Below are 22,330 nucleotides of genomic sequence, written 5' to 3'. Positions count from 1 at the left end.
ATACATCCATGGCTCCAGGTCCTCAGCCTAGATCCTATCCCTTTGGCAACATTCCACCAACTGCCTAACTAAACGTGGCTTCTCTCTCTCTGGGAGCAGCCCCTTGAAAGGTCAGAAGTGTTCACACCCTCCCCTTTAAGTATTTGCTTTTTGCTGAAACAATGGAGAATATTACAGGAGCCCTTCACCTGAGACTGCATGTGAAACCCCCTGTGGTGACGGCTTCACTGTGTCTACAATCCCCATCTAGTGTCTGTTAGAACAATGGCTGGAGGCTCCTGAGATACTAATGTGATTACTGGAATGCTAGACACTTTACAAGTGAAATTGGTGCACATACTGACCAGCAAACAGAACTCTAATAAAACATAACAAGTAAATCACTAATAAAACACAATACGATATACGGAACCGGTGCTCCGTGGAGGAAAAATCAGCATCTCTTAGAGCCGTGGACTCTGCTCTACTTCCATTGGTTTAATAGTCTTAAAACAAGGCCAGTTCCTCAGAAAGACTAACTAACAAGCACAAGTCTTGCACAGATTGGACGGTACCCATTTTAATTCCTCCAATTTATATGTAATAGGAATAGCAATCACCCAAAGGCACTCATGAAATATATGAATCATTTCTACTTGTTTTAACTACAATGGATTGATATGTACAAATCTTTCTCTGAACTACAGTACAGACCAAAAGTTTGGACACACCTTCTCATTTAAAGATTTTTCTGTATTTTCATGACTTTGAAAATTGTACATTCACACTGAAGGCATCAAAACTATGAATTAACACAGGTGGAATTATATACTTAACAAAAAAGTGTGAAACAACTGAAAATATGTCTTATATTCTAGGTTCTTCAAAGTAGCCACCTTTTGCTTTGATGACTGCTTTGCACACTCTTGGCATTCTCTTGATGAGCTTCAAGAGGTAGTCACAAGAAATGGTCTTCCAGGAAATGTTATTTGTTAACTATTTTGTGTGATATAAATATCTGGTTTAAGGGCATAAAAATTAAAAGTTTGAAAATTGCAAAATGTTCAACATTTTCACCCATATTCCGATATTTTCACAAATAAATGCAAAAAATATCAGCCTAACTTTACCACTTACATGAAGTACAATTTGTCACGAAAAAAGCAGTTTCAGAATCAGTGGGATCTGTTGAAGTGTTGCAGAGTTATTACCACTTTGGCCACGGCCCCAATATCAGTATTTGGTCAGTATTCGGTCAGCATTTTTTCTCAGGAGTGGGAGCCAAAACCAGATGAGGAATAATTAGAGAAAAGGTGTAATAAAAACAAGTCACCAATTCTGCATTTATCACCCACTCCTGAGAAAAAATACTGACTGAATACTGACCAAATACTGATAGTGGGGCCGTGGCCTTAAAGTGAAACTGGTCATAACTGAAAAATATTGCCTGGTCAGGAAGGTGAAAACAGGCTTGGGGTGAAGGGGTTAATGTTGATAAGTTTTATTCTTTGCTTATTGATACATTCCTAAAAAATAACTTTATTAAAGCCTATATCTAAAATGAAATCATGTAATGTGAAACACAATAGAAATCTGTTTTTATATTAAAAAAATCCTTTGGCACAGGGCTCATTTACCCCATAGAATAGCAGATGTTGTACTAGGTCATTTAAATACTGAATTTATAATTTATGTTCTCTCTCTAATATCTCTGCTTACATTCTGAGACCCTACTTTCCAGTCGGCCTTGGGGAAAGATATTATGGTAATTTTAAACTTGCTTTTGATTTTATTATATTATGTATTAAAGCAAACCTGTCACTTCTCTTCTGTGTCACAATGGTGGGCCCTGGAGTTGGACTGAAGACATAACTCAATGATTTTAATCGACCAGCTTGTTCCCTTAGACCACGGCCCCACTACCAGTATTTAGTCAGTATTCGGTCAGTATTTTTTCTCAGGAGTGAGAGCCAAAACCAGGAGTGGGTGATAAATGCAGAATTGGTGACTTGTTTCTATTATACCTTTTCTCTGATTGTTCCTCACCTGGTTTTGGCTCCCACTCCTGAGAAAAAATACTGACCAAATACTGGTAGTGGGGTTGTGGCTTGAGGCTCACTCACACTGGCGTATAATACGGAGGAGTGCAATGCGAGAAAACATCGCATTACACTCTGAGCAATGTTATTAAATGAGTCAGTGCTCATCTGAGAATTTTTCCTCAGCTGTAATCGGGTTTAGGTAAAAATCGCAGGATACTGCGTATGGCCACGTATATCGAACGAGACTTGCCAATGCAAGTCATTGGGTGCAAGAAAGAAAACGGACAACACACGGCCCATGCGTGTGCTGTCTGATTTTTACGCACATATCTCACAGGAACAAAGAATCTTTTTCAGCCAAGTTCAGTAAATTCACAGACTAGATTAGATAGAATAGACTGAATAGACTCAGAATAGATAGAAGATATATAGAATAGATAGATATCCTGAAGATATATAATGCTAGAAGTCCCCTACACATAATAAACTTGCACCCTTTAGTGCCTTTCATGTGGCAGCGTGACTCTGCGACTCTGATGAGCAGTACGCAGGGCCGGCGTCAGCACCCAGCACACCCGGGCAAGTAGCAGGGCACTGAGCAGGCGGGGGGCCCACTCGCGGTCAGGCACCCCGCCGGACTATGGGCGGAGGAGAGTTGTGCCAGTGCCCGCCCGTCTCCCCCGCTTGCTCAGGGCCCCGGCAGCTGGATACTTACCTCTCCCTGTGCCTCCGCAGATCCGCTGTCTTCCTGCTGTGCGTTCCCTGTGACGTCTCAGGTCAGAGGGTGGGGTGACGTCTTTCCATCACGCCCTCCCCTGAGCCATCACAGGCAGCGCAGAGCGGGATGCCGCCGACGACACTGGAGTCCGGACCTGAGCAGCGGCAGCAGGTGAGGAGGAGTGAGGTGAGTATTTGATTTTTTTTTTTTTTTTTTTAATGTATGGAGGCATGGGGCATTATATGGGGGGGTGACATCCTGCATGGGGCATTATATGGGGGGTGACATCCTGCATGGGGCATTATAAAGAGGGTGGGTGCCATCCTGCATGGGGCATTTTAAAGAGAGGGGGATGATATCCTGCATGGGGAATTATAAAGAGGGGGGGGTGACAACCTGCATGGGGTATTATATGGTGGGGGAAAGTGACATCCTGCATGGGGCATTATATGGGGGGGACATCCGGCATAGGGCATTATATAGGGGGGAGAAGTGACATCCTGCATAGGGCATTATATGGGTGGGGAGAAGTGACATCTTGCATGGGGCATTATATGGGGTGGAAAGGGACATCCTGCATGGGGCATTATATGGGGGGTGACATCCTACATGGGGCATTATATGGGGGCCAGTATTCTGTATGCAGTATTTTATGGGGGCCAGTATACTGTGTGGAGCGATTCGCCGGTTTCTGAGCTATTGTGGAATTTACAATAGATATCGCTCATGTAATGTAAGAAGTGAAATCTTTGCATTTTACTATACCTATATTTCGCTGCGGTATCTGTGCATCATGAATCGTGGTATGTGTTAAAGGGGCCCACTGAGACTCTTTCGCCCGGGGCCCAGAAAAACCTGGAGCCAACCCTGGCAGTACGGTTACTGACTTCACCGCTGTTCAGAGCTGCCAGGTCTCGCAGAGTGCAGCATGAGCTGGTGATTCTGGTGAGCGAGCGGTGACGTCACTACCTAGCGACATCAACCCCAAATACCATTACCCTGATTGTCACCGCACCAGGGCAATCAGGAAGAGCCGGGCAAAAAGTCATAATTGGCGCATCTAATGTGATGCACCACTACTGGGGCGGCTGGGAGCTGGTATTTTTAGGCTGGGAAGGGCCCAATAACCAGGGACCTTCCCAGCCTGATAATATAAACTCACAACTGTCTGCTTTACCTTTGCTGGTTATCCAAAATTGGGTGACCCCACGTCGTTTTTTTTAATTATTTATTTAAACGCCCTTTAGTGAAAGGCACATGAAAGGCACTAAAGGGTGCAAGCTTATTATAAGTAGGGGGGAGTTGTAAAATTATATATCTAAAGGATATCTATCTATTCTATCTACAGTGGCTTGCAAAAGTATGCACTCCACCCGCTTGGCTTTCTACCTATTTTGTTACATTACAACCTGTGTTTAAATATTTTTGCAATATGATTTGTGTGTGATGCATCAGCACTAAACAGTCTAAATTGGTCAAGTGAAGTGAGAAAAATATAAGCATAAATTACATTTATGGGATCAAATAACTAAAAAATTGGCATATGCATATGTATTCACCCCTTTTTCTATGAAGCCTCTAAAATTTCTGGTGCAAGCAATAACCTTCATAAGTCACATGCTTAGGGAAAGGAAGTCCACCTGTGTGCAATCTAAGTGTATTATGGTCTGTCAGTATATACAAATCTTTTCTGAAAAGCCACAGAGACTGCAACACCATTAAGCAAGAGGCAAAACTAACCAAGCAACACCATAAAGACCAAGGAGGTCTCCAAATCTGTCAGGGACAAAGTTGTTGAGAAGTCCAAGTCAGGGTTGGGTTATAATAAATATACCAATCTCTGATGATCTCCTGTAGCACTATCAAATCCATTATCATCAAATTGACAGAACACGGTACCACAACAAACCTGGCATGAAAGGGCCATCCACCAAAATTCTCAGCGCGGGCAAGCAGGGCATTAATCAGAAAGGCAGCACAGAGACCAAGGATAACCTTGAAGGAACTGCAGAGGTCCCAAGCAGAGACTGGAGTATCTGTCCATACAACCACAATAAGCCGTACACTCCATAGATGTGGCCTTTATGAAAAAGTGGGCAGAAAATAAGCCTTTACTTACACACAAAAATTGTAAGGCTCTTTTTGAGTTTGCCAAAAAACATGTAGGAGACTCTCCAAATGTATGGAGGAAGGTGATGTGGTCAAATAAGACCAAAATTGAACTTTTTAGCCACCAAGATAAACGCTATGTCTGGCACCAAACCAACACAACTCATCACCCCAAGAACATCATCCCCACAATAAAACATGGTAGTGGCAGCATCATGCTGTAGGGATGTTTTTCAGCAGCAGGAACAGGGAAAAAAGTCAGAGTCAAGGAGAAGATGGATGGTGTGAAATACAGGGATATTCTTGAACAAAATCTGTTTCAGTCTGTCAGTAGTGATGAGCGAGCACTAAAATGCTCAGCTGCTCGTTGCTCAGGTCGAGCAAATTGTAATGCTCGAGTTCTCGACCCGAGGAACGAGCCCAATGTAAGTCTATGGGAAACTCGAGCATTTTTACGGCGGTCCCCCTCGGAGGTCTGCAGGGGGCCTAAAAATTGCCGAAATCGATGGGAACAGTGCTCAAATGACATGGGAACAGCATGGGGAAGACCCCTGGAAGCATCTCTGACTCCCATGTCACTGCTGTGAACAATGTTGTCAGAGTATTACGCCACTTTTATGGACTCACAATAAAACATACAAACACAAAACCAAAATGGATTTTCCTGGGAAAAATGTTAAGGAACATCCTTTCCAGGATAATGACTTGTATATAAGGCGAAATAAATACCCCAAAACAAAAATGCTCCAACACACCTTGGGCTATGTTCACATGTAGCGTTTTTGATGCATTTTTGCACTTTTGCATTACTTTCAACGGTGAAAAAAACATTTACCAGAAAATGTAATTTTAACATATGGTGTGTGAGACATAATCAGACACATCCTGTTTCATTTATGAAGGAGGGACTCTGAAAGTCACAAAGCCTATTTTTAGGCTGCGTGCCCACTGTGCGTTTTTCAAGCATTTTTGCGTTTGCAGTGACTACAACAGCTGCCTAAATTTTGGAAATATCCCAATACCAATTTAAAGACACATACAGGAGCGCCTCCGTAACAAAATGTTCCCATTATAAAGGAGCAGTTCTAATATACAGTTATTGCGTATGCAGTGACTACAACGGCTGCTTAAATTTTGGAATACCCAAAGATCAATTTAAAGACACATACAGGATGGCCTCCATAACAACATGTTCCAATTATAAAGGAGCGGTTCTGCTATACAGTTATTGCGTATACACTGACTACAAGGGCTGCCAAAAATTTGGACGCACTACAATGCCCCTTGGAAGAGACGTAGAGGAGGGCCTCATTAAAAAAATGTTCCCATTATAAAGGAGCGGGCCTCCTATACTTGTAATGCCTATGCAGTAAGTGCATGGACTAAAAAACATTTACCCCATGGGAGTATACATGAACATACTGTATAAAAAACATTTCCTATGGGCATCATAAACACCCTTAAAAAAAATTATGTGGGTGTTGCATCACGGTCACCCTGGTGATATGGTGGTGGAGGATGAGGATGAGGAGAAGGAGGAGGACAACAACAAATAGACAGAATCAGGAAGCGTATACCCATGTTTGGGTGTGAAGAGGTGCATGGGAATTGACCTCCCAAAAAAAGACACTGGATTTGAGTTTATGTTCCGCTGCTATCATTCGGTGGTGTTGAGAAGTCTGGCCCAATTCAGCCCTTGTTCATTTTTAGAAGAGTTGGCCTGTCAGCATTTTCAGTTGACAGACGGATGCGCCTATAAGTTATAATTCCCCCGGCAGCACTAAAAACCCGCTCTGACAAAATGCTAGTGGCAGGGCAGGCCAGGACCTCCAAGGCGTAGAGAGCCAGTTCATGCCACGTGTCCAGCTTGGATACCCAATAATTATAAGGCACAGAGGAATCACGGAGAACATTGGTACAGTCAGCAAGGTACTCCTTCTGCATCTTCGTAAAATTATCCCTCCTTGTGAGAGTACCTCGCGAATCAGGGCCTGTGCGATGGGAGGATCTGAGAAAGCACTCCCAGACCTTTGACAGTGTTCCTCTGCCCCTGCTGGATCTTATTTGTGTTTCTCGCTTGTACTCCTTAGTTGTCCAAGAACTGTGACCTCTACCGCTAACGTTTTCAGATGGGAATTTTTTAATAATTCCGCAACAAGGGCCTTCTGGTACTGCACCAATTTATTAGTCCTGTCCGCCGCAGAAATAAGAGATCGAAAGTTCTCCTTGTAGCGTGGATCTAGAAGTGTCACCAACCAGTAATGACTGTCACCCAAAATTTGGAGAAAGCGAGGGTCACAGGAAAGGCAACATAATATAAACTTAGCCATGTGTGCCAGACTGCTAACAGGCAAGACTTACGTGTCCTCACCAAGAGGACAACTGACCATGCTTTACTCTTCCTCTTCCTCCCTTTCCTTTGGCCATCCACGCTGAACAGATGGTATGACAGTTGTGTGGGCAGTACCATCTATAGCGCAGGAAACTAGCTCCTGTTATTCCTCCTCCTCTTCCTCATTGTTACCCAATCCACGCTGGGATGAGAGGAGGCTGCGCTGTGAGGAATCACTCTGTATGGTTCCTTGCTCCATCTCATTGTGCTCCTCCTGCAATACCTCCTCTTTAATTGTGAGCAGAGATCGTTTCAGAAGACAGAGAAGTGGGATGTTGATGCTAATTATGGTGCCATCGCCGCTCACCATCTTGGTGGAGTCTTCTAAGTTTTGGAGGACAGCACAGATGTCTGACATCCATGCACACTCCTGATATCTTCTGTGCGGAAGCTGACCTGAATACCGACGGACGTTTTGAAGCTGGTAGTCAACAACTGCCCTGTGCTGCTTACAAATCCTTCCCAACATATGGAATGTTGAGTTCCAACTCGTGGGGACATCGTACACCAGTCGGTGAGCTGGAAGCTGCAAACGCTGCTGAAGCACGGCAAGGGCAGCGGAAGCTGTAGCTGACTTTCTAAAATGGGCCCACACGCGGCATACTTTGACAAGCAGATCCGGCAGATCCGAGTAGCACTTGAGAAACCACTGAACCACGAGGTTGAGCACATGGGGCAGGCATGGTGAGCTCGCCTCGCTTCAGAGCCGCCACCAGGTTCCGGCCATTGTCACACACGACCATGCCTGGCTGTAAGTTCAACCGTGACAGCCACAGAACTGCCTGCTCTTTCAGAGCTGTCCACAACTCTTCAGCAGTGAGCGGTTTGTCACCTAAGCATATTAGCTTTAGCATAGCCTGTTGCTGCTTGGCCGAGGCAGTGCTGCAGTGCTTCCAGCTTGTGACTGATGTGGTCATTTCGGAGATGGATGCTGAAGAGGAGGAGAAGGAGGTTCAGGAGCTGTAGAATGTGGGGGCAACCCTGATTGACCAAGGGCCTGCAATCCTTGACGTCGGGAGGACGTGTTCCGTCCCAAAGTCCGATTGGGTCCCGGCTTCCACTATATTAACCCAGTGTGCCGTCAGCGAGACGTACCATCCCTGCCCACAAGCACTTGTCCACGTGTCCGTAGTTAGGTGAACTTTCCTAGTAACTGCGTTATTGAGGGCACAGCTAATGTTATGGGACACATGCTTGTGTAATGCGGGGATGGCACACCGGGAGAAACAGTGGCGGCAGGGTACAGAGTACCGAGGGACGGCTGCCGCCATCAGGTTGCGGAAAGCTTCCGTCTCCACGAGCCTAAAAGGCAACATTTTGAGCCCAAACATTCGTGAAATGTGTGTTTAGTAATGTGGCCTGTGGGGCGTTGGCTGCGTATTTGTGCTTGCTTTCCAAGGACTGGGGTAGGGACAACTGAACGCTGTGCTGGGACAAGGATGTGGACGTGTTAGCTGATGGTGGTAGTTGCAAGTGTGCAAAGACAGGTGCATGGCGGGAGGCATTTTTGCATGCGCCATGGACAGGGGATTGGCATGCATGCACAACAACGGAAACCTTGCCAGGTTGGGTCTGTGACTTCATCGTCCACCACTTCCACTTCCGCACCCTGGTCCTCCTCCTGACTTTCTAGCAATTGTGTCTAATCATCATCCACCTCTTGCGACAGTAGTTGCACTTTCCCACCGTTGCCTTCGTGTGACCGTGTCTGCTCAAATATTTGGGCATCGCTACACGCGTTCTTTTCTTGCCCCGCTTGAAGCTGGCCGGGCGAGAGGCCTAAATCTATAAATGGAAAAGTGAACAGCTCTTTGGAGTGTCCAAGTGTGGGATCAGTTGTCTCCAGGCACTCAGCATAGTGGAAGGAAGGAGGATCAGGGTGAGGAATATGAAGTCCAGACTCACGGCTACTGAGACTTGACCGTGTGGAAGACAGGGTGGTGGTGGTGTTGGTGGCAAAGTGACTGGAAGCATTATCTGCTATCCAACCAACAACCTTTTGACACTACTCTGGGTTCAATAGTGGTGTGCTGCGGTCCCCTAGTAATTGGGACAAGAAGGTCGGGCGAGAAGATGTGGGTGTTTGTTGTGGCACAATTTCAGCTTGCCCATGACCTTGGCCTCTGCATGCACCATCACGTCCACTTCCCCATCCCTTGCCACGCGCCTTGCCCATTTTAAATAGAGGACAATATTTTGCACGGTCGCTACAAATGGCTGGATTTGTACCACAGTTATGTGATACATCTGATGGACGCCCACAGTTTTAAATAGCGGGTTTGTAGTTTCCTATTATTGGCAGGGACCACATGTGAATAGCTTCACTGACACGCTGCTGCCAAACTGTAAATGGAGGACAATATTTTCCATGTTCACTACAAATTTCTGGATTTTTATCTCTGTAATATGGGATCACGTCTAATGATGGAAAAGATCTGGCTGTATTCTGCTGTGCTAAGAAGCAAATGGAGCAGTAACATTTTGGACTCTATTACTTTTTTAGAAAATAATCAGGAGTAAGATAAAAAAAAAATCAGGCCCCTGATATCTGGGGCTAGGTCTATGGATATCTGTAACAGCAGGAGAAGACAGAATGTGCAATGGACACTATTGTGCTGTATAGTGTTCACAACTTTCTCTGCCTGCCTAATTCCTGCTATCACCACTTAATATATGCAGCTGGATTAGTCCTCAGAAGAACTGTTAGTTCAGATGAATATGTATGCTGTTGTTGAATACCTATGTTTAACTATTACACTGCCAATTCTGTCCTTCACACAGCAGCACTTCTCCCTACTCTGTCTGTCTCAAGGTTAGACTTTGGCAAGCATAGTGTCTCCAGGTCTTATATAGACCCGATGACGCTATGCGGCCAGCCAATCACTGTAATGCCACAACCAAGATGGCTACAGCATTACAGTGAGTGGCAGACAATCCCTGCATGTTCATTGACTCTCTAAAGAGCACCAAACATGCAGGGCAGGGACCCGAGCTCCCACCCAAGCATCCCGGAAATACTTGTCGAGCGCCGTGCATCTCGAGCAGTGAGATGCTCGGGCAAGTACTGAGCAGTAGCGAGTACGCTCGCTCATCACTATCTGTCAGTGATTTGAGACTGGGATGGAGGTTCACCTTCCAAGAAGACAATGACCCAAAGCATACTGCTAAAGCAACACTCGAAAGGTTTAAGGGGAAATGTGTAAATGTTTTGGAGTGGCCTAGTCAAAGCCCAGATGTTAATCCAATTGAGAATCTGTGGTCAGACTTGAAGATTACTGTTCACCAGAGGAAATCATTAAACTTGAAGGATCTATCACAGTTTTGCCTTGAGGAATGGGCAAAAATCCCAGTGGCAAGATATTGAAACTCATAGAGACTTATCTAAAGGAACTTTCAGCTGTAATTGTTACAAAAGGAGGCTCTACAAAGTACTGACTTTAGGGGGTGAATAGTTATGCACACTAAAGTTTTCAGTTATTTTGTTCTATTTGTTGTTTGATTCACAATAACAAGAAATCCAAATGTTCACAATTGAAGGCATGATATTAACATGAACTGATGCAGAACCCTCAAAAAACAGTGAAATTCCAGATTGTGAGGTAGCAAAATACAAAAAATGCCAAGGGGGATGAATATTTCGCAAGCCACTGTAGATATATAGAAATATGTAAGTGAGATATATAATCAGTGCTTTGCGTGTGTAGTTTTCTGTACTCGTGTTTTGGTAATAAAGAAGTAAATACATTTAAAAAAATGGCGTGGGGTCCCTCTTATTTTTAAAAACCAGCTAAGGGAAAGCAGACAGCTGTGAGCTAGTCTTTTTAGTCTGGGAAGGGGCCAATAACCATGGAGCATCCCAGTCTACTAATATCAGCTCACAGCTGTCTGCTTAGCCTTTACTGGTTATTAAAATGTGGGGACCCTAGAAATAAATGATGTAGGACCCCCTATTTTTAATAACCAGAAAAGGCTAAGCAGACCGTTATGGGCTGATAATAATAGGCTAGGAAGGTCCATAGATATTGGCCCCTTCCTAGCCTTATAAAAGCAGCCCTCGGCCTCCCCTGAAATGGCGCATCCATTAGATGCACCAATTCTGGCGCTTAACCTCTACTCTTCCCGATTGCCCTTGTGCACTGGCAATTGACTTAATGGTTTTGGGGTTGATGCCAGTTGTGTAATGTCCACTGACATCAAGTTCAGGGGTTAGTAATGGAGAGGCGTCTGTCAGACACCCCCATTACTAACCCCATAGTCAAAAGAAAGAAACACACAAATGTCCTTATATTACATATATGACCTAGGGCTGTGCACTATACTATATAGAAAATTATGGGCTGTGCATTATAGTACACATATGACTATGGAGTCTCCATTATACTACATGTATGACTATGGGCTGTGAATTATATTACATACATGACTATGGTCTGTGCATTATACTACATGCATGACTGTTGGCTGTGAATTAAATTATATGTATGATTACGGGCTGTGTATTATACTATATGGATGACTATGTGCTGTGCATTATACTACATGGATGACTATGGGCTGTACATTATATTACATTTATGACTATGGCTGTACATTTAATTACATGTATGACTGGGCTGTGTATTATATTACATTTATGACTGGACTGTACATTATATTACATATATAACTGGGCTGTGCATTATATTACATGTATGACTATGGGCTGTGCATTATACTATATGGAGGACTATGGGGGCACATTATACTATATGAAGGACTATGAAGGGTGCATTATACTATATGGAAAACTATGGGGGTACATTATACTATAGGGAGGACTATGGGCTGTGCACTATGTTATATGGAGGACTATGGGGGCACATTATACTGTATAGAGGACTATGAAGGGTGAACTAAACTATATGGAGGACTATGTGGGGTGCATTATACTATAGGGAGGACTATAGGCTGTGCATTATACTATATGGAGGACTATGGGGAGTGCATTATTCTTCTGCTATGGGGCTCCATGACTTCTATGTTTGCCCCTGGTGAGTATAATGTTTTATTTTTTTCTATACATTAAAGAACAGCGGCAGAACGGGGGGCATATACCTGGATGGGGGATATTTTTATCAGGATGGGGCCCAAGAAAAGGGACATATACCAGGAAGGGGCAAGGATGAGGGACATAAATACCAGTATGGGGGGCATATATAAATATTTACAGTATATATATATTTTGGTAGATCAGCTCACTCAGCTGCACATGGAGGTAGAAATTTCTCAGTGGCTTATTAAAAGCATGGCATAAACCGCTGTAAAGTTCATCAAAACAAACATGCCTTTCTTGACATAATGTGTAAACAAAAGAAAATGTATATCACAGTCCATATACCTGAGGGGATCCGCCCGCTCAGGGTTAGCAAAACACTGGTTCAGTTCAGTACAACCACAAGCACCTCTCTAGAGTTAGCCCCTCCAGACACCCTGAACAACTAATTCCTCAGTAGGCATTTATTTAAACCCCAAACCACACCCTGGGGTGGAGACATGGAGAACAACCTCCCAGCTGCTCTATGGTTGTTCTCAAAAACCCAGCCATTAAAATGGCTGCTTAACCCCTCTCAACACTTAGAGCGCTGGAGCAAATCTTCAGGGTTTCAAATCACTAAAGGTAATAGCCAGAGTGAAACATACCACCCCTCGAGCAATTTACCAGTGACTTTGCCCCCACCCCACCCCCCTGCCGAAAGCCAGGGGTTTTGGCACCTTCACTGCCTAAAGAGGGACAGTCTGGACAAGGCATCTGCATTACCATGTAGTTTCCCGCGCCTGTGCTCCACATGAAAACTAAAGTCCTGGAGTTCTAGAAACCATCCAATCACCCGGGCATTCTCCCCCTTCCTTTCCCTCATCAATTTCAGGGGCGCATTATCTGACACTAGCCTGAACTTCCGGCCTAACAGATAGTATCTCAATGTGTCAATTGCCCATTTGATGACCAAGCACTCTTTCTCTACGATGACTCACAGGAAAGTGAGTTGTCATAAGAGCATACAGATGAATATGTAGGCAGAGCACCAGATAGAGCGACCCCAACAGGCTGCACCGAAACACGAGCATATCATTATCTCCAAACTGAAAGTAAAGATTACACGAGAACCACAGGACGGATTTCATCAACCAATGTATCATTTTAATCAGTGTAATGTCACCCACCTGACAGTATATGTAGTTTACTGAGCACAATCCTGCTGACAGGTGCGCTTTAACTGGAGTCATGCTCATGTTGTTTTTGAGATCAGGTGACAAAACTTTCAAAAAGTATTACGTCCATTCTTTTTTAGAAAAACCCTGTATTTGCCTATTAAAATGTAAATATTCATTTCTTTGATATGGTGGGTTGTTGTGGGTAAGATCCAGGTAAATTTCATACCTAACCTGACACAGCGACTATTTTATAGGGTCCCTTTAAAAACACCTTTTCTATCTAAAACCTAACAGCAAGAATGAAGAGAAGTAAGCCACCATGCGCATATATAACCAGGACAGTGTTCCCCAATTGCTGCCTTATGACTCCAGTGTGGCCCTCGTGTGTCGTTAGTATGCAGTTTCTAGGAATGACTATAAAGATATATCTGATGTTTTACTGTCTTATTAGTCCTTACAGTAATGAAAACGAGGATAGGTTCAATATTATTGGTCAAATCTTTCATTTCATTTTCCTTCCCTAAGCAAAAAAGTCTGCTTTAAACTTTTCTTTTTTTGTTTTTTTTGAGTAATGATTGTATAGTAATCTTGCAATTGAAAATAATAATGCATATGTAAAAGTAGATTGCATGCTGCACAGCGAGCCGCATCGCACCTCAGAACATGTTTGATGTGCACTCTCCTCTTCAGCGTGTCACTCTGCATGACTGATACTCAATTTCATCCAAAGTCTAGAAGATTAAAACTGCTCAACTCACATCAGTTCACTTACTTAAAAGATAGTGAACAGTGAAGCATGGCCTCGTTCACGGGCTGCAGAGCAATGGATGGGATCCTGACATGCACTACACTTCTGACACTGATATCTTCTGGCTGGAGAGGCTTCCATAGATCCAACTGTTGGAAAATAATAATAATAAATCACACATCATGCAGTTTATGAACGGAACAAGGCTCACAATGAATGATACCTGGGAATGATGTTCATTAGTATTCAGTGTGTAGAAGGACAAACTGAGATTTATAGTACTACATGCATGCATGTCTAATTGCTTTCCCTCCACATTAATTACTCTATATCTGTAATTCACAAGAAGCCAGGTGAATCCGCAGTAATGAGCTCTAATAAAAGGCTCTGTGGTAGAACACTTTAGATGGCCCATCAGCAAAACTACATTTACCAATGTTTTATTCTGTGTTAAATATGGAATTGATGATTTATATTTTCACCAATATCTAACTCCTTAACTATAATATGAACTGGGAAACTGCTCCATGTTTGCCTTTGAGTTACAGTAAAGAAACATGAAAATAATACCTAAAATACTATAGATTAATTCATTAATCTCCATCCTATTCCCCTAGTATTTCTGCACCTATTTTACATATCAGTTCAATATGCAAATTGCCTCTTCAGAGAGGAACTTTAGTGCCACCTACTGGAAGTAGCTACTTCTTATAGGTGGCACTAGAGTTCTAGTCCTCTTCCTCTCTGAAGAGACAATTTGCATATTTAGTTTCCCAGAGGAGCATTGCAAGGCTTAAAAGTCTCCTTACCTTGGCATATCAGGCCTGACAAGTTACTCTCCGCAAGGAGAAACTTTTCCCCTTGGATACATATCAGATCACAAAGAGACAAGTTCTGTTTTATTCAGGCAGAGGCGTGTGCCCCTGATATTTTACCCCTGTGTGACCAAGGCCAGCAATCACCACATAGAATAGGAAAATAGCAAGGGAGCAGTTGGGGCGTTGTTGGAGATTTTGCATTAGGGCTCACAAGCTTCAAGTTACGCCACTGCGTATATTGCCATGGGAGTATTGTCACTGTCATGAAGGTACAATAATTGTCATAGCAATATTTTTGTTGGCATGGAGAGCATTGTGGTTGTCATGGGAAAACTTGTCACTTGGTAAATTGGGCAATGAGGACATTATGGTTGTCATGGTGCCACTCCGACTCTCATACCCTGTAGGTGCATTGTAACTGGTTCAAGGGGCATTTGGCTTGTGCATTACAGCTTGGATACACCTTCATAGCAGTCTGGCCAGACAGAATAAAGAGAATTGGTTGACTACAGACAGAAATATTATATTTCTTTATGTTTTGACTGCATGTGAAGAGAACTGTATCTACCATTATCTATGATGGTACTATCTGGTTACATATGGTGGTATTTCTCATACAGATTATACATATGTAAGATGGAGACAAATTATCTAGGAGTGGGGCTAAAGTAGGACACTTCTTCATGAGAAGGAAAGTTTCTATTGTGTTCTAAATTAACATTAGCAATGGCCCCCATAAAAACACATACAAATTAACCAGTTGTCCAACTGTCTTTCAAGTCTGAATCTGATGTTGCTGTGAGAATCTCCACTGTTATGTGAAAAATGCCAAAACGGAGAACCAAGTGATGGCACTGTCTTTGCCACCAAGTGAGATAAAGGTGCAGGAACTTCAGGTTGCTTGAAAGTAAAATTGTTTTAGTTACACTAATATAAAACAAATAAAGGCTATATACACAACGCGTTTCGGCTGTTTGCAGCCTTCTTTAGGTATATGGAAAAAATGAATTTGACCCTTCTTTTATAGCCCTTTGCCAGAGTGAGAGAGGAGGAATGTTTCTATTGTGTTCTAAATTAACATTAGCAATGGCCCCCATAAAAACACATACAAATTAACCAGTTCTCCAACTGTATTTTAACCCCTTAACAACATTTGCCGTACTAATACACGTCTGTGCCCTGGGACTTAAGAGCCAGACCCGTATTAGTACGTCATATCTTTAATGCGGCACCGCGACTTAAGTCGCGGTGACAGCATTAAAGTTACGGTGCCATCCTACCTCCTGTTAGATGGCGTCATCATCCCAGGGGCTGTCGCCGCCCCCCCGCACCAGCGATCGCTGTGATTGGCTGTTCAAATCTGAACAGCCAATCACAGCATTTCTCACTGTTTCCGGCAATGTGATTGCCGGAAACAGTGATCTGCAGCCTAGGATCGGTGCTCTGCTCCAGCCATATCTGATTGGTACAATCAGTGTCACCAATCAGATGGCTGGGGCACAACATGCACCACAGGGGGTCACAGAGGGGTGACACCTCCCTGTGACCGCCTGGTCACCTGTATTCAGGTACTCTGATTGGAGCGATCAATGTCATCAATGATTGCTCCAATCAGATTACCTCCACCTGTCACCACCCCATCATCACCCTGTGACCGCCCTGCAGACCCTCACATTTGGTGAGGATTTCTACAGAGCGATCACATCTGATGTGTCTGTGCTGGGCCTTGTAGTGCCACAGAATATTCTGTGACACCACAAGACCATCTTCTCACTGTTCCAGTCGCTGCTGCTGCTGCTGCTCCTGGATCTTCTGTTCCAGCGTCCTGGATCTTGTGCTCCAGCTCCTGGATCTTCTGCTCCTGACCTGCTGTGGTTCCTGCTCCAGAGCCTGCTGCTGATCCTGCAGAGAAGACTTTGGTAAGTCTGTTCTCCCCTCATCCACCCCAATCCCCCCTCCCCCCTCTTTTTACCCCCGTAACCTTTTTTTCTGCATCCTGCAGCTGTCTCCAGCTCCACTCCCGGTCACCAGCGCCGGGCTCCTGGTCACCAGCGCCGGGCTCCTGGTCTCCTGCTCTGGGTCTTCTGTTCCAGTCCTGCTGACCCTTTGGTAAGTCCATCTCGGATCTCCCCTCATCCACCCCAATCCCCCTCTTCCCACTCCCCTGTCTTTTTACCCCTCTTCCCACTCCCCTGTCTTTTTACCCCCCTTCCCACCCCAATCCGCCTCACCCCAGTGTCCCTGTTAATTCTTTTGCTTCTGATCTCCAGCTCCAGTACCGGTCTCCTGCTCCGGGCTCCTGGTCTCCTGCACCGGGCTCCTGGTCTCCTGCACCGGGCTCCTGGTCTCCTGCACCGGGCTCCTGGTCTCCTGCACCGGGCTCCTGGTCTTCTGCACCGGGTTCCTGGTCTCCTGCTCCGGGCTCCTGCTCTGGGTCTTCTGTTCCAGTCCTGCTGACCCTTTGGTAAGTCTATCTCTGATCTCCCCTCATCCACCCCAATCCCCCTCTTCCCACTCCCCTGTCTTTTTACCCCTCTTCCCACTCCCCTGTCTTTTTACCCCCCTTCCCACCCCAATCCGCCTCACCCCAGTGTCCCTGTTAATTCTTTTGCTTCTGATCTCCAGCTCCAGTACCGGTCTCCTGCTCCCGGGCTCCTGCTCCCGGGCTCCTGCTCCGGGCTCCTGCGCCGGGCTCCCGGTCACCAGCTTCGGGCTCCTGGTCACCAGCGCCGGGCTCCTGGTCTCCTGCACCGGGCTCCTGGTCTCCTACACCGGGCTCCCGGTCTCCTGCTCCGGGCTCCCGGTCTCCTGCTCTGGGTCTTCTGCTCCAGTCCTGCTGACCCTTTGGTAAGTCCATCTCTGATCTCTCCTCATCCACCCCAATCCCCCTCTTCCCACTCCCCTGTCTTTTTACCCCTCTTCCCACTCCCCTGTCTTTTTACCCCCCTTCCCACCCCAATCCGCCTCACCCCAGTGTCCCTGTTAATTCTTTTGCTTCTGATCTCCAGCTCCAGTACCGGTCCCCTGCTCCGGGTTCCCGGTCTCCTGCTCCGGGCCCCCGGTCTCCTGCTCCGGGCCCCCGGTCTCCTGCTCCGGGCCCCCGGTCTCCTGCACCGGGCCCCCGGTCTTCCTGCTCCGGGCTCCCGTCTTCCTGCTCCGGGCTCCCGGTCACCAGCGCCGGGCTCCCGGTCTCCTGCTCCGGGCTCCCGGTCACCAGCGCCAGTCTCCTGCTCCGGGCTCCCGTCTTCCTGCTCCGGGCTCCCGGTCACCAGCGCCGGGCTCCCGGTCACCAGCGCCAGTCTCCTGCTCCGGGCTCCCGTCTTCCTGCTCCGGGCTCCCGTCTTCCTGTTCCGGGCTCCCGGTCACCAGTGCTGGGCTCCCGGTCACCAGTGCTGGGCTCCCGGTCACCAGCGCCGGGCTTCTGCTCCGGGCTCCCGGTCCTGAAAGAAGAACAGAGGGGACTTTGGTAAGTAATCTGATCTCCCCTCATCCAACCCAATTCCCCTCTTCCCACTCCCCACACATTTGTGCGCACATCCAGCAGCCGCCGAGTATTGATCGGTGGCATAGTTCACCAATCCACACTCGTGCTCGCTGTTTGCACCACATACAGTATTTCCTTTTTCCACACACTCTAAATAAAGTACTGACACACACACTCTCAAAGTATTGACACACACGCACCACATACATAACAAACAATGTCCGGCTCATCCCAAACTCAGTATTCAGCGGAGGAGGCATACGCTATTCTTGCCTCCGACACTGACAGTGAGGGTGAGGATCCCACATTTCTTTATTTTTCCGACTCCTCGTCGTCTTCTTCCTTCTCTTCTTCCTCCTTCTCTTCTTCCTCCTCTTCCTCAGGTTCTGCTGGCACGTCCCGCCGTCGTCGCAGGAGAGATGTTCCAGCGCCCCCCACTACTGAGCCTATATGGACTTCGCCCCCCGAAAATTATGAGCCGCTGATTCCTAATTTCGTAGCGGAATCAGGAATCAAGTTTGACACCACCGGCCTCACAGAAATAGACTTTTTTCAAAGTCTTTTTCTCTGAGGATTTTATAAACCTCATGGTGGGCCAAACTAATTTATACGCTCATCAATTTTTAGAACAAAACCCCTCTTCATCATTTTCTAACTGGTCTCCTGTAGACGCAGTAGAAATGATGAAGTTTTGGGGCTTGGTCCTTCTTATGGGGATCTTGAAGAAGCCCGAGCTTCGGCAATACTGGAGTGTTGACGTTTTGTATAACACTCCAGTGTTCCGAATGGTCATGCCCCGGACACGTTTTCAGGCCATCTACAAGTTCTTGCATTACCAAGATAATGCAAGGTGTCCTGCACGCGATGACCCGAACTTTGATCGTCTTTTCAAAGTTCGGCCGGTCATCGAACACTTCAACAACAAGTTTGGTGAAGTGTACGTGCCCCAAAGGGACATCTGTGTGGATGAGTCCTTAATTTCTTTTAAGGGGCGGCTTGGATTCCGGCAGTACCTGCCCAGTAAGAGGGCAAGGTATGGGATCAAGCTGTATAAACTTTGTGAGAGTACCTCAGGATACACTCACAAGTTTAGAGTTTATGAAGGGAAGGACTCCCGGATTGAACCCCCTGAATGCCCCCCTGTTCTGGGAGTGAGTGGGAAAATTGTGTGGGACTTGGTGCACCCACTGCTTGATAAAGGTTATCACCTCTACGTGGATAACTTTTATACAAGTATCCCGCTCTTCCAGTCCCTCTCTGCGCGACGTACCACAGCCTGCGGTACTGTCCGCAAAATTCAGAAAGGCCTCCCAAAGACGCTAATTGGGCAGCTGCTCAAAAGGGGTGAGAGCAGAGCCCAATGTAGCGACCACCTGTTGATGGTCAAGTACAAGGACAAAAGGGATGTCCTTTTCTTGACCACCATACATGGTGATGGCAGCACACTCAGCACTGTACGAGGTTCCACTACACAGGTCGTCAAACCAGACTGTGTAGTGGGGTACAACAAGTACATGGGGGGAGTTGATCTCTCTGATCAAGTCCTCCAGCCATACAGTGCTTTGAGAAAGGCCAGAGTGTGGTACAAGAAGCTGGCCGTGCACATTGTACAGATGGCAATGCACAATGCTTTCCTTCTGTCACGATGTGCTGGCCAGACTTCTGCGTCGTATCTTCAGTTTCAGGAAACAGTTATCAAGGCCCTGATATTTGGCAGCGGTGACAGAGCGGGCCCAAGTACTTCTGGAATTGAAGGACCAAGAATTGTACCAGGCCAGCATTTCCCAGGGCAAATCCCTCACAGCGGAAAAAAAGGAAAGTCGCAAAAGAGGTGCCGAGTGTGTTACCGAAGGGGAATACGCAAGGACACAATTTACCAATGTGACACCTGCCCCGACAAACCTGGCCTGTGTATGAAACACTGCTTCAAAAGGTACCATACTTCGATGGACTATTGAATTAATTTCTGACGTATGACAACCTGACGAACACTGCACAGCTGACGTAGTGTTCGTTAGGTTGTCATACGTCAGTTGTGTAGTGTTCGTCAGATTGTCCTACACAACTGATGTATAACACTACATTACAAAATTCAAAAATCAACTAACACTACCAAAAAGGGGGCACTTGTTAGGCATTTCACTGTTTAGGCACATCAAGGGCTCTGAGAACATGACATGACGCCAGCAGACCATTCCATCAAAGTCTGCATTCAAAAGCGTCACTCCTTCCCTTCCGAGCCCTTACATGCGCCCAAACAGTAGTTTTTTCCAACACATGGGGTATATGAGTACTCAGGAGAAATTGCACAACAACTTATGGGGTGCAATTTCTCCTGGTACCCTTGTGAAAATATTTTTTTTTGCATTTTTGTGGAAAAAATGTTTTTTTTTTATTTTCACAAGTCAACATTATGATTTTCTATGAGGCACCTGGGGGTTCAATGGGCTCACCACACATCTATATAAGTTCCCTGGGGGATCTAGTTTCCAAAATGGGGTCACTTGTGGGGGAGCTCCAATGTTTGGGCACACAGGGACTCTTCAAATGCAACATGGTATCCGCTAAAAAATTGTCGGCTCAAATTGTTAGCGGACACCATGTTGTGTTTGGAGAGCCCCTCTGTGCCCAAACATTGGAGCTCCCCCACAAGTGACCCCATTTTGGAAACTAGACCCCCCAAGGCACCTATCTAGATGCATAGTGAGCACTTGGAACCCCTAGGTGCTTCACAAATTGATTCGTAAAAATGGAAAAGTATTTTTTTTTCACTTTTTCATTTTTGTGAAGCACCTGGGGGTTCCAAGTGCTCACTATGCATCTAGATAGGTGCCTTGGGGGGTCTAGTTTCCAAAATGGGGTCACTTGTGGGTGAGCTCCAATGTTTGGGCACACAGGGGCTCTCTAAACCCAACATGGTGTCCGCTAACAATTTGAGCCGACAATTTGTTAGCGGATACCATGTTGCATTTGAAGAGTCCCTGTGTGCCCAAACATTGGAGCTCCCCCACAAGTGACCCCATTTTGGAAACTAGACCCCCCAAGGCACCTATCTAGATGCATAGTGAGCAGTTGCAACCCCCAGGTGCTTCACAAATTGATTCATACAAATGAAAAAGTGTTTTTTTTTCACTTTTTCATTTTTACGAATCAATTTGTGAAGCACCTGGGGGTTCCAACTGCTTACTATGCATCTAGATAGGTGCCTTGGGGGGTCTAGTTTCCAAAATGGGGTCACTTGTGGGGGAGCTCCAATGTTTGGGCACACAGGGGCTCTCTAAACCCAACATGGTGTCCGCTAACAATTTGAGCCGACAATTTGTTAGCGGATACCATGTTGCATTTGAAAAGTCCCTGTGTGCCCAAACATTGGAGCTCCCCCACAATTGACCCCATTTTGGAAACTAGACCCCCCAAGGCACCTATCTAGATGCATAGTGAGCAGTTGCAACCCCCAGGTGCTTCACAAATTGATTCATAAAAATGAAAAAGTGAAAAAAAAAACACTTTTTCATTTTTACGAATCAATTTGTGAAGCACCTGGGGGTTCCAACTCCTCACTATGCATCTAGATAGGTGCCTTGGGGGGTCTAGTTTCCAAAATAGGGTCACTTGTGGGGGAGCTCCAATGTTTGGGCACAAAGGGGCTCTCTAAATGCAACATGGTGTCCGCTAACAATTTGAGCCGATTTTCCATTCAATTTGTTAGCAGACACCATGTTGCATTTGGAGTGTCCCTGTGTGCCCAAACATTGGAGCTCCCCCACAAGTGACCCCATTTTGGAAACTAGACCCCCCAAGGCACCTATCTAAATGCATAGTGAGCAGTTGCAACCCCCAGGTGCTTC

At 45.7% G+C, this 22,330-nt stretch overlaps 1 protein-coding gene across 4 annotated transcripts in view; it reads right to left on the bottom strand.

Annotated features, from left to right (window-relative positions):
• CPO (carboxypeptidase O) overlaps positions 1 to 22,330 on the bottom strand; it is a 507,705-nt gene that overhangs the window by 70,861 nt on the left and 414,514 nt on the right. For all 4 annotated transcript variants that reach the window (XM_073646349.1, XM_073646350.1, XM_073646351.1 and 1 more), the window contains one exon: positions 14,205 to 14,329. In XM_073646349.1, coding sequence (XP_073502450.1) covers positions 14,205 to 14,329 — 125 coding nt within the window. The remainder of the gene's footprint in view (positions 1 to 14,204; positions 14,330 to 22,330) is intronic.

This window comes from Phyllobates terribilis, unplaced genomic scaffold (assembly GCF_046119375.1).
Source record: "Phyllobates terribilis strain yellow unplaced genomic scaffold, ASM4611937v1 Scaffold_9__5_contigs__length_417890890, whole genome shotgun sequence".
NCBI lineage: Eukaryota > Metazoa > Chordata > Amphibia > Anura > Dendrobatidae > Phyllobates > Phyllobates terribilis.
Note: the sequence above shows the minus strand (reverse complement) of the source record. Positions and strands in the feature narration are given on the sequence as shown.